Source organism: Ambystoma mexicanum, chromosome 2q, assembly GCF_040938575.1.
Source record: "Ambystoma mexicanum isolate Mex_15411 chromosome 2q, UKY_AmexF1_1, whole genome shotgun sequence".
Taxonomy (NCBI): domain Eukaryota; kingdom Metazoa; phylum Chordata; class Amphibia; order Caudata; family Ambystomatidae; genus Ambystoma; species Ambystoma mexicanum.
In genome coordinates, this window is record NC_090924.1 from 1,426,084,176 (window position 1) to 1,426,097,810 (window position 13,635).

The 13,635-nt window shown below is 46.0% G+C and overlaps 1 protein-coding gene across 1 annotated transcript in view; it reads left to right on the forward strand.

The window, feature by feature from the left end:
* GLOD5 (glyoxalase domain containing 5) overlaps positions 1-11,700 on the forward strand; it is a 46,940-nt gene extending 35,240 nt beyond the window's left edge. The window contains exon 4 of the mRNA XM_069648939.1: positions 6,916-11,700. Coding sequence (XP_069505040.1) covers positions 6,916-7,050 — 135 coding nt within the window. The 3' untranslated portion in view covers positions 7,051-11,700. The remainder of the gene's footprint in view (positions 1-6,915) is intronic.
* The last annotated feature ends 1,935 nt before the right edge of the window (positions 11,701-13,635 follow it).

Sequence of the window (13,635 nt, forward strand, 5' to 3'; positions counted from 1 at the left end):
ACCGTTTACCCTTACCGTGGCCTCTGGGGATGCATAGAGGAGTTTGACCCATGATATGAATGTTTGCCCGAGGTTCATTTGAGCCATGATTGCCCATATGGCGTCCCATCCCACAGAATCAAATGCCTTCTCAAAGTCCACTGCCAGAAGGGCCAGTGGAGCCGGTATTTCTGTGGCTCTGCTCAGGGCGATTTGGATTCTGCGTAAGTTCATGTGGGTGGATTTGTTGGGCATGAATCCACATTGGTCTGGGTGGACAGGTCTCAATCACCTTCAATAGTCTATTAGCAAGTGTTCTGGTGAGGATCTTGGCTTCTCTGTTGATCAGTGAAATGGGACGGTAGGAGGCACATTCCTCTGGGGGCTTTCCAGTTTTATGTATGACAACTATGCACGCCTTTCTGAGGTCCGGGGGAAGTGCCCCTTGTTCATTGCTACGTAGGAACATGTGATGCAAATGGGTCGATAGTGCGCCACCGAGGCATTTCCAAGTCTCGGTGGGGAAGCCGCTGGGGCCCGGAGTTTTCCCGGGTTGGAGCTGTGCGAGCGCCTCTTGTATTTCAGTCTCTGTGATTTCAGCATTCAGGAGGTCTGATTGGCGTTGTGAGAGTTTCGGGATCTCAATCCAGTTTAGGTAGCAAGAGAGCTCAAGTGCAGGTCTTCCGGTGGGCGGAGTATAGAGTTTCTTGTAGTAAGCCACAAATGCTTCCACAATGTCAGAGTCTTCCGTCAGCAATGTTCCCTCCGGAGATTTGATAGCACGCACCTGTCCTCTACTTTGCTCCCGCTTCTCCAACCAGGCCAGGGTTTTATTTGCTTTATCACTTCGTTCGTAAATTTGGCTCCGGACTAGCTGATGGGCAGTTCGTGCATTGTCCAGAGCTGTATTGCTGAGGGTATCTTGTGCCGTGATCAGGGCCTCCTTTGCTTCTTGAGTGTTGTGTGTCAGGATTTGCCGTTCGCATTCCAGGACTTGTGCGTCTGCTTCCCTGACCTTTTGGGCATGTCGTTTTCGGTGGGCGGAAACCGCCGAGATAGCTTCTCCACGAAGGACCGTCTTATATGCCTCCTATATGCCTCCCAGATCAAGATCGGGCATTTCACTGAGCCTTCATTTATGTCGAAGTATTCTGCCGTATTTTTTTCCATCTCTTCTGCGATTTCAGGGAGCCGCAAGTGGTATGTGCTCAAGCGCCAGTTGCAATCCGGGCGTTGGGAGGGATTCTTCATGGTTATGAGGAGCGGAGAGTGGTCCGAAATTCCACTTGCAAAGAGTTCAGCAGACAGCAGTCTGTGGTTTGTGTTACGGGGGATGAAGGCATAATCAATCCTTGAGAATGATTTATGCACGCCAGAAAAAAAGGAGAGCCTACCTCGTCACCATGGAGTGAGCGCCATGTGTCTGTTAGCCCCTGTGCCTCGGCGAACGTGGCAAGCGATGACAGGACGGGCCGGCCTCCCGGTCTACTGTAAGATCTATCGACTGTGACATCCATCACTTCATTGAAATCTCCTCCTATCACCCACAGGTTGGCCTCTTCTTCCAGGAGCAAGTTCCGCAGTTCGATCAACAGTTCTTTCGTAAGTGTGGAGGGGGGCGTAGATTACGACGAGGCCCCATTTCTAACCCCAGATATTAGCAAGCAGTAGCACATAGCGGCCCTGGGGATCAATTCTGACTTTTATGACCTGTAGGGGGACTCGCTTATGGACGAGCACCATTGTACCCCTGGCTCCTTTCGTGTATCCTGCGTGGTAGGTATGTGGGTAATTGGATCGTTTAAAGAAGTTGGTGTTCGTGCTGATCAGATGTGTTTCATTAAGGAGAGCTATGTCGGGTGAATACCGGTTGAGATACTGGAGCACCAATCTTCGTTTCACGCTGGAGCCGAGGCCGTTAACGTTCCAGGACAGTAAGGATAGCGTGTTGGTGCTTACTCCATCTGCGTAGGTTACTTAATGGGGCATCTGGAAGGAGCAATGGTGTCCCTTATGTTGCCAAGGTGCGCAGAGGTATTCACCAGAGGGAGACGTCTGGGGGTTGCCCTGTGGTTGTGTGGCTGATGACTGGGTAGCTCGGATGTGACTGGCCCCGCCCTTAGACGGCGTTTGATTGTCCTGCCAGCATGTGTCAGTGTACTGCCTTCTTATCCTGTGATTCCGATTACTTACACCCTTTAAACTCCCCCCCCTCCAACTGGGAGCACCTGTCGCCCAAACATCAAACTTATAACTTAGAAAACTTCCTTTGACGGGGCGCTGTGGCGACTCGGCTTCCGGGTGTACCGGAGTTAAGGGTGGCGAGCGCTGTTTGGGCCTGGCCTGCCGTGCGGACGGTCCGGAGGGTGAGCGTCAGGCCGCAGGCCCATTGAGGATCTGCATTTCGAGCCATTCCCATGCTTCTTTGGGATTGTGAAATAGGTGGGTCGTGCCCTCATGATGGACCTTGAGCAACGCCGGGAAGAAGAGAGCATATTTGATAGACAGGCATTGAAGTTTCTTCTTGACTGAGTCAAACGACTGGCGGGCCTTTTGAACCTCCTTAGTATAATCTGGGTAGAACCCCACTCTGTATCCGTTGAATGTGATTGGGCCAGCGGCCCGTGCCATCTGTAGGATAGCGTCTCGGTCCCGATAATTGAGGAGGCGTGCAATTATTGTTCTGGGCGAGGCTCCTGGGGTGGGCCGCCCGGTGGGTACCCTATGTGCTCTTTCAATGGAGAAGAATTTCAACAGTTTCTTGGGGGCGAAGATATGAGTCAGCCAGTCCTCTAGAAAGAGCTCGAGACTTGGGCCCTCCTCTTGTTCTGGAATCCCAAGAATCCTGAGGTTATTGCGACGTGCCCTACCCTCGGCATCTTCGGCTCAGAATTCAAGTTGGTTGACTTTCTGGGCAATTGTGGCAAGTTGCTGCTCCAAGTGACGGACGTTGTCTTCTGTGTCCGATACTCTTTGTTTTGCTTCGCCGACTCTGGACGATACGTTGCAGAGATCTTGGCTCAGGAGAGATACTTCCGTGGATACTCCACCAATTCTGAGTTCCAGCGATGTTCCCGAGTCACCAATGGCTTTCATTAAGTCGCTCAGGGAGAGCTGGGGGTCCTGAGACTCTTCCCTGGTTTGTGTTTCCGTTGGAGTTTGTATCTCCAGTCGGGGGTGTGGGCCTCCACTGTGTAAAGGTCCATCTTGCTTTATAGGGTTTGCCTCTTAGCCTTATCCTTGCCCATGGTGGAGTCGGTGATTTGCATGAGGCGTTAAGTCCAGGTGGGTCGTGTTGATGCCCCCAGGGGGTTATCTTGAAGTCTGAGTTGGGGTGGGCTTGTCGTAGGTCTATCTTCCACGGTTCTGTTCCTGTTCTGGAGCGCCAGCGGGATTATCTTAGCCACTGGGGGCGACCCCTTTGCTGCGGTTGGCCCGATGTGTCGGTTGGGGGGGGTCGTGGGCCCCCTGGGGGGTATCCGCAGGTACGCCCTCGCGAGGGCTGTGCGTGCAGCCTTGACTATGTTCTTTTCATGAGCAGCGTGTAGAGGGCAGCAGCCTCCGGCGTTGGTCACCAGCAACCCTCTGTGCGCACTATCTTGTAAAATAGTACCTCCCCTGTGAGTGTCGGTTGTGGAGTGGCAACGACTTCTCCCACCGTTGATGGTCCCCAGGATCCCAGGTCCGGGTTGGCCCGGTGAAGTTTGGGGTTTTAGGGTTTTTGCCCCAATGCGTAGTTTCACCCAGGGTTTTTTCTCCCCCCTATGGAGTATTTGTCCAGTACTTTATGCTAGCAGGATTGTGATCTTTCCAACCGGGGCCCCCGTCCCTCCAGCGGCCGCATTCCAGAGATGCTGCCTTGCTGCCCGGCCCCCTGGCCCCCTGGCCCCTGACCGATTGAGCAGCGTGGGGGGGGGAGCTGCGGGCGCTGTCACAGGTTCAAGGGGCTTATATTGTTGGGGAAGGGGAGTGCCCTCAGCCCCTGTCGCCCTGTGCCCCCTCAAGCAGATCTTTTATTTTGAAGAAAAAAGGAGAGGAGGGTGTGCTGCCTCCACAGTGCAGGTCACTGTCCAGTAGTTTGCAGGGTTGGAGGGGAGGGTGCACGTACCTTGTCGGTGCTGTTGTGGGAGCGCGGCATCACGTTACCTCCTTTCTTCCCCTTTTTTCCTTGCCGCGTCTCAACCCCAGGTGCTGCAGTGTCGCTGATGGGGGGGGGGGGGGAAGACTTTAGGGGGAGGACGGAGGGGCTCCCACACCGCAGTGCGTATCACGTCCCAGTTTATGGTGCCGGGTCGGGCGGTGTAGAGTGGGCGCCCCGCATTGTCGGCGTCCATTCGCCCAGCGCCTTGCAGATGTCTGGCCGCCGCGTGGATGAGGCGGTTCTCTCACAGGGGGCAGGGTCGCGGCAGCCGTACCCGCTATTCGGGCCCTCGTCTGGCCTTTGTGCCTGGAATCCAGCAAGGGGGGGGCAGGCAGTGGTCCGTTGGCGTTGATGTGGTGCCGTCGTCTATTGTCTCAGGTTCATCTGCTCCCCGGGGCCTCGAAGACCACGGCAGCCCAAGGGGGAGGGGCGGAACAGCCGCTCATGTCCGCCTAGCAATGGCGGCGAGTCTCGCGCTGGCGGACACCGGGACGTTGCTCGTGTTCCCAGGTCCGATTATGCCCCAGCTTGTGGGAGTTGTCGCCTGGATAGGTCCGCTGCCTCGATGCTTTCCGAGGTTGGGCGTATTTTCAGTAAAACTGAGTCTTTACAGGATATGTTGTCGCGGCCGCCGGGAGCCGATGCAATTAGCTTCTCATGCGCGGCTCGCGCATGTGCAGTCCCACTAGTCCCTTTTTTTCCGACTGACCTTTTCTTAATTATCCCCCCAGTTGAACCCCTCTTTCGCCGCTCCTTACTGTTGGCTTCCCCTCCATCACACTTCTCTAACCCCATGTTGACTTCTATTGGCTCTGCTGTCCATCGCCTCTTTATTCTTTCTTCCATTGCACCCAGTACTGTTGAGCCTCCATCTGTGCTTTTCTCTGGCCCCCGCCCTTTCCATATCTCCTGTTGACTATCCCACTGCATTTACCCTGTGGTTCGTATCCCCTGTGAATCCTCACTCCATTATTTCACCTCTTTTCTTCCCGCTCATCCATTGTTCCATCCCCTTCCTGTTAACTCTAATCACTATTGATCCCACTTCTGCTACAGCTTTCATCTGTTCCTCCCTATTAACCCTCTCCTCCATTTCTTCCCCTCCAACCCCAACATTTTCTCTGACAATCCTACCTTGGACTACTTTTCTCTGCACTTGATTAATCAATACCCTTCACTCTGCCCAGGCATGTTTGGTTTTAAATGTTACAGGACACCTGCACTTATCTGGTGTTTCATGGGGCTCGGTCTGAATGCATATGTGGTCCCTGACCTGGTACCCACGACTACGAAATGAATGTAGGGTCCATTGTAATCTCTCCTTCGATGCTCTGTATTTCCATCCATCCTTTGGTTCTCTACTCTTTTGTTCGCTCATTATCATGTTTGTAGGGTCCTTGGTTTTCCCCTCTCTTGTGGCCTTGGCTTTCTATGTACTCTGCTCTTGTCCTATTCTGTAGGGATCTGGTTCTCTTTCTCGGCTGTTAGCCAGGCCTGATTTTTCCATCCCTAGTTTTTGTAACACCACCACTTTTTTGCTGCAGTAACTGTTCATCACAGTCATGACTAAGACTCCTCTTAGATTAAGCCTAAACTTCTTTTTTAATGTGCCCTTTTATAAAGTATTTGACCACTTTGGTCTTGCCGGCTTTACTTGGGTCGGCTCTGTGGGGTGCAGGTTCCCTGTCTGAGACCCATACTTTATATCTTGCCTTGTTTCTCCTGTGGTTTCTTTGTTCCCAATCCTACAAAGTGACTGATATTTCTATGCTCTCTTGTTACATTGCCAGGCCTTGCCTTCCGAGGGTGCCAAGAACCATTCTCCTTTATTTTTAGATGTGTCCTCTCTATATCCAACTTGTACTTGGTTTGATCATGTGAGATTCTAGCTCCTGGAAGTCTGGAAGGTTACACATTAACAATAATGACTGGCAGGTGCTCTGGGAAAACTTGAAGACCATCATCTTCCTTCCTGGACCCCCTAAATACCTGAATCTTTCCATCGGTTTACAGAACCCAGCTATGTTGCATTGCATGCATGTGAATGTTCACTTCTGTACAGTGCCTGATTTGAGTCTTTTGTAAGCCTGTGTGACCTTCTATCTCACCCACCTCCTTGCATCTCTTGTAAGCCTGAATATTTACATCTCTGCACGCCTCCTGAGCTCTCTTGAGTTCTTGCAAGCCTGTTTCTCTATAGGGAACCTGGCTCTCTGTTCTCTTGTAAGCCTGTGTGTTTCCATCTTTGTATGGCAGCTAACTCCTTGGCTCTCTCGTAGCCCTGTATGCTTGCATATCTGTATGCCACCTAATCCTTGGTTCTCTTGCTTTCTTGTGAGCCTGTCTCTATATAGATCACTTGACTCTCTTGCAAGCAATTGTGTTTCCTCCTCTGGATGGCACCTGACCCGTTATCTGCCTTATATGGCTATGTTCACATCACTGTATGGCACATGGCTCCCATTACTCTCTCACAGCTATCTTGAAGGCCTATAAGGTTGCATCTCTGTATGGCATCCGACTCATTGGCTCCCTTGCATTCCTGTATCTCTGTGTGTGTTTACCTCTGAATGGCACCCACGTCCCCAGCTCTCTTGTAAGCGTGTGAGTTTCCATCTCTGTATGGTGACCGGCTCCTTGGCCTGTGTGCTCCCATCGCTGAATGGTACCAAACTCCTCAGCTCTCTTATTTGCTTGTGTTGCCATTGCTCTATGGTGCCTGACTGTTCTCTCTTATAAGCCTATATACGTCCATCTCTTTAGGGAGCCTGACCATTCTGTGCTCTTTTTTCCAGGCTTGCGGTGTGCCCGTAGAAGAAGGCCCGGTGGCACGCACTGGTGCTGTGGGTGAGATCACGTCCATTTACTTCAGGGACCCGGATCATAACTTGATAGAAATTTCTAACTACAGCGAAGAAGACAGCGATTGAACAAGACTTTTGATGCAGAGACTGCCTCATTTAGAAACGCCCTCCTACCCCTTTACAGGTGTTTGTTCTAATGCCCTTTGAACTGGGTAGCACAGAGGCCTGTTGGCATGATCCAGGCTAAAATGGTCATTTGCGAGAGTGCAAGAATTGGGCGTACCTGTCCCTGTTGTTGGGAGGTTTCAGTTATTCAATCCATGTGTCAGGGTTGATTGTTTCTCCTCCGCACCTGAGGATCATTAAATCATATCGACAAATAGATTCCTCAGATTGATATCCCCATTTGGATATATTTAATTGAATAAGGAAGGAGTGCTCTGTATACTATTCTGCCATTTTTGTAATTTACCCTTTGGGTTGACACAGAAAACACTGATTGTGCACCCATACACACAAGAATATCCTTTTGAAAAATTAATGCTTTGACTACAAAATCAGGAACTACCTCAGCATTTAGTGAGGAAGAGGCTAAACGCATCCTTGGTCTAATCACTGATTGAGATAACGACACGCCTACAGAAAAGAATCCAGAGAGATTGATTAACAAATAGGAAAGTTTAATTAGAAAAGCAATATCTCAGAAGTAACATGCCACCACATTGGCATCAAAAAGAATCCTGAGAGGATTAAGAGTATACTTGCGTCCAACCCTTTGCAAGGAAAATCAGAGTTTGTCAAACCTTGGGAACAGATCTTCAACAAGTGTTCCCTGGACCTCATACTGTTGACTATAGAAGAATTAGCCAAATCTCTCTCTGACATCAGGTCAGAGAATGGTGAAATCAAGGAACAACTATCGATACTAAAATCTGGTGAGGAACTTGGTAAGATCCTTGAGGACACCAATCAAAAGTTGCAAGCTTATCAAAGAGATGTAGAACAACGCAAAGTGAGGAAATTATTGAAGAGATACATTAGACTATGCCAGGGACATAGTGTATGCCTGGCAGGAATTGTACAACAACACAAGACCAGTACCAAACAGACAACCATCTAACCCAAACAATACCGATAGCAGTGATGAAACAAGTGGAGAAGGGGAAAGCGCAAACAATACTAGCATAGTAGCTATACCAACAAGGGAGACAGCATGGACACAACCAGGTACCAGCACCTCATTGACCACAGTGGCAACCCTGAACACTTTTTAAGAGTAGGAAAACCATAAGAGGTCAAAAGAAAGCAAAGAACAAGAAACAAATGTAAACATTCAATAGTGATGAATATCTCTTCTAAGCAACCTAGTGAGCCACAATTGGACACATTGAATCTAGGTTTATCCTTTATCCCGCCCAATAAAAGCACTTTCTTTGAGGAAGAGATCAACTTATTTAAACTAGTTAGAAAAATGGAACTCAGTTTTCTTTGACATACTACCCAATACAGAAGTACATCCCAAGATGAACAAACTTCTTGCGATGAAACCTAAGAGTGTGTTTCACCCTTAGGTGAATCACTCTGTGATTGATATGTTTAAACTCAAAACAACAAGAGATCTAAAGAGTATCAATTACAACAAAGACCAAACAGGTAATTTCAGGAAACACCAATTGAGATTACTGCGAGAACTGGCAGAAGACGCATCTATAACGATGAAACCAGCAGATAAGGGCGGAGCACTAGTTTTGATGGGTACTAGCACCTATCACCAAGGTTGTCTTAACCTACTTTTGGACACAAGAATATAGCTAATCTTGGACAATGATCCCTTGCCATCCATAAGAGAATTGATTAAGGATACCATAGTTAAAGCGCTAGAGGCAGAATTGATGGCACAACCCACTATTCTGATTTGCTCTTCCAAAAATGTCCAGTTACTCCGGTATTTTACTCTTTACCTAACCAACACACCATTCTGGCCTATCGTAGCAGGAACAGAAAGCATATTCTATCCTCTTGCCATATACTTGGACAAAGCACTGCAACCCTGGATACAAACAACATCTACCTATCTAAAAGACACAGCTCATATATTATTACTATTAGGCGAATTACAACATCTAGAACCAGACTGTATCCTATTCACTATGGACGTTAACAGTCTCTCTACATCTATCACACATGGTGAGGGGATTGACTCGATGGAACGGTTCCTCATGGACCATGGGGACACAAAAATACATAAGGTTTTTGCTATGAAACTCATTAACCTCATCCTCTACAATAACTATTTTAGATACCAGGGACAATTTTACCTGCAGATATCAGGAACATCAATGGGGTTATCCGTGGCACCTACTTACGCCAACATCTTCATGTATCAATTTGAGAAGCATTTTGTTCTGGATGTCCAACCCTTGGCATCTAAGATGATATTCTGGAAACAATATGTAGATGATATCTTTGCCATTTGGAAGGGCAGTAAAGAGGAACTACTTCAATTCTTTGAATATCTTAATGATTGCCATGACAGAACCAAATTCACAATGGAGGTGGGGAACCCGAGTGTACACTTTTTGGAAGCATAGTCTCATTTACAGGAACAGAAATTCGGACCACCATCTTTAGAAAACCAACTGATTTCAATTAAACACTACACTATAACCGCTTTCACTCCAGACATTCGTAGGTAACTTTACCTTACAGCCAATTCTTAAAGATGAAAAAGATCATCTCTGACACAGATAATCTACAAAAAGAATAGGAACAGATGTCAGAGTGATTTAAGGAACGAGGTTTCCCTGAAGAGATACTTAAGAAAGCTATAATCAGAACTGAGACACACAGAAGAGAGGATGCACTACAGTGACTACAGGGACAAAGAAGGACAACACAAGGTTGATACATTTGGGGATCAATGGGGATCAATGAGTATTACCTAGGCCCCTACCTATGGACCCGGACAGCATTATGCTGACAGGTCTGGTTCGGTTGATCTATCATATACTTATTACTGAACAAACTGGTTAACTTGTTATCAGATAATGAGCACAATATACAGCCACTTTCTTGGGCTTAACTACCATAAGAATGTGAATTCGTGAGAGATAGTCACACAGACACCTTAATGGTGTAAACTCAGAAAAGATTGGTGTAGTCTCATTTACATCCACATGAGGTAAGGTTTCGAACAAGTATGTGCAATCAGGAGAGCGAGGATATACAGTACACTTACATAGAAATAGAGCTTGGTGTTACGTTGATTCATTTACAAAAACAACTATTGTTTGACTTATCTAAAATTCCTAGTTACTCAACTGGTACGACACAGGGTATCAGAATGTACACTCAAGTGGAGTAGGCTAATTAGTACTCCATCTACCATTTAGAATCATCTACCAGGATACCAGGACTCACTTATATCCATGTCCATGAATGATTATCACCATTCCTTATCTCAGATTATCACAAGTGTAATGTTTAATCTTGTCACATTATATTCCTTGTTCAACCTTTGAATAGGGATGCACAAACCTACACGATCGTGTTAAAGTCTTAGTCCGTAATTACATTAACCTTTATTTCAATGCCATCAAGATGGGTTGTTGTCTTAATTTACGCCATGAACGTCTATGCCATTCGTGCTTGCGTAATGATGTCACACATACGTGTAACAAATAGACGCCCATTTTTGCCTCTCCCCAACCACGTCTTCCACTTTAGACCGCAAGGTTTTTCCCATCTATTGAATTGTGGGTAAGGGAAACGGCAATAGGCTGTTTGTTACTAAGGAAACATGTAGTCCCAATAACCATGTAATTGATTTCTCACTTGTACCGATCTGCGGGATAGTTTAGAGCTCATTAAGGCTTATGATTTATCCACAGAATCTGGGGACTCAAACACTTTGTGTGTTACCGATTAGACATGGGACATCTCTACCCACACTAGGTAAGTGGACACTATGGAATCCACTGCTAAACTGTGTTAACATTACCAAGGAAAAACTTTGTCACACTGTATATTTACTTCCAACCTTTACCGATCAGTGGTACAGTTTCAAGCTTATTGTGGCTTATGATTAATTCACACAATCTGTTGAGGCATACACTTGGTCTATGAGACGCAGTACAGCTCTGCCTACATTAGGTACGTGGACACTAGGAATCCACGTATGATAACATAGATCTATATCTGATGAGATCTAGGGAATAAAATAACACGTCTTTATTACTTCTTATTGACACAGAGTCACGAGGAACACAAGTTAACTATTGGCATAAGCAATAGTATTCTTTCTAACTCCAAAGACGTTGGATATCTCACAAGGTGAGATTTAGGCGATTTATACGAACCTCAGGATGGTATCTAAGGCCCTCTGGAAGAATCACACGTTACATAGGTTGTGACCAGATTTTTTGTTAAGGTGGCTGCCTCTGTTTTAAACACTCGGTCGGCTCATTCCTTATAAAATCATGCATTTCTTTGATGCAATACCGGTTATTTCTCAACCTATAATTCATCTATCTGTACTACGGTTTTATTCTTTGCATGATTATAAGGATATGAAAAAGTCCTTTTAGTTTTATGTTGAATTTACTTTTATGAGTGCACCTAAGTACAACATACTGAGGTATGATTTATTGTTAAAACAAATGCCTTAAAATATGGTCTTTACATTTGTATCATAGAAATAATTTGAATGATGAACCCCTGATGAAGAGAACACAAATGCGTTGGGCTTGAAGAATAAAATATCTATTTTAGATAAAATGCCTCAAGACACTTTATGTGAATATTTAACATATATCCGAAGTTTGATGCTATCATAAAATTCTGAAGTCCGTCACCAGTAAATCAAAAATGTATTTGAATGTTTGGCTCTCTTTTTATGAGAGCCTTTGAAAGTGTACGGGGGACGGGAGTTCCATAATTGGGTACCTCTCTCATGTTCCTAATTCAGGTTTCCTCCACTCGCCAAAGCTGGTAGCCCTGATGGCCAAAGAGGAGGTATTCAGTTTCCCGCCCGCTGCAGCAAGTGCTTGTGCGGTCCATCTTCCCTGCATTCCATTTCCGACTTAAGAGATAGTTTGCAAAAATGTCCAAACTCTGCACGATACATTTGTAGGACAATGGAGGGGCGGAGAATCATTTTGAAATAATTAATAAGAGTTCAGTCATAATCTCCCACCAAACAATGTTTTGAACACTTATAAATATGTTTTAACTTAATAATGTCATGATTGATTTTGTGCTAATCGGAAGTAGTTGGGCTGATTAGTGGTCCCCAAAGAACTCAAAATGTTTATGGTGTGGGAAGAAGATAGTTCATAGATCGAGCACTGCTTCGTGCCTTTTCTCTTGGCTAATTGAGCCACTCATTATGGCCCACTCATGCAATAACAACACCTGCACGCATGTAAGGGGCTGAAGAGTCAGTAGGATAGAACCGGGTAAGGATCATTAAGTGAATTGCCCTGTGCCTTTTTAGAAAAATAAGCAAGCTAGGGAAGAAATAAGTGATTCCGAGAGACTGGCGGTTTTAAAATAATAGCCAGTAAGTAGAACTAGTGTGGTCTCTAAATACTTCTCATCATGTGCGATTCCTCTGCTCAGGAGAAATTGGCGACAATATCCTCAATCACCTTGTAGCTGATGCTGTAAACAAATGTAGAATAAGACATTCTTGGTTTTTCTTTTACCAAATTGGCAAATTCTCCAGTAAGCAGGGTTTTGGCAGAAATATGGATCCATGTATGTGGATACACCACAGACTTGGGGACATCCTGTGTCTATGGTACAGGCGGAATGGTTGCATCTAATTTGCTGAAAGCAGAACTGTCATGATTAGACATTCTTGCTCTCGCAAGTTTCTCTGCTATCCTGAACATAATGAGATGGCTCAGGTTTAACCTTAGAAGTGGTTTTCCAGAGTGGGCATGTGGTGTAGATGGGGAGATACCGGATCTAGGCAAGAACAAGAGAAATTAAAAGAAAGGCATCTGCTTTGAAAGCTCTATGGCAGAGAGAGATCGATGATTGTCTGTTACAGGCTACTTTACCAGTGTTCTGCATCCCCAGGAAATTGCTGATCGGCAGCAATGAAGTGAAGATCAGAAGGAGTATTCCAGGGAGATACAGCGGTGACTCCGTTGATGCAGAAACCTTTATGCTATTCAGCAGGGATACTCCTGGGAGTGGGGTGAATTTGCCCCTCCCCTGCAAGTGATGGGCAAACCTAGAGATTGAGAAACATACATCGGGTGTTGCCAACCGATAGCCCTGTATTGCACTCTTAGTGGGATAGAATCCCTTGACAACTTGAATAGTAAATTATGAGTCGGAATCTCCTAGAAAGTGGGAGACACCCCCTCCATAGTATACAAAAAACTCGTCAGGAGCGAGGTAGTTTAGTACTTGTATACGTTCATAGCTAGAATAGGCTATGTATTTAAATAAGAAAGATGTGCACCTGGTAAAGTCAGTTCAAGAACCACCGAGAACCTTCAGACTGCAGGAGAATAACATGTTTTTATATAAGCATATGTAAATAAATTCATTACAAAAAATTAAATGAAAATAAACAATCAGTTCAAACCCAAGTCTAAACATCCAGTTGGTTTAAGGGTCGAACTCAACATTAACAAATAGCAAATATCTGATAACGTCAAAGAAAACTTCCCTTGATGTAAATGTACAATACAAATG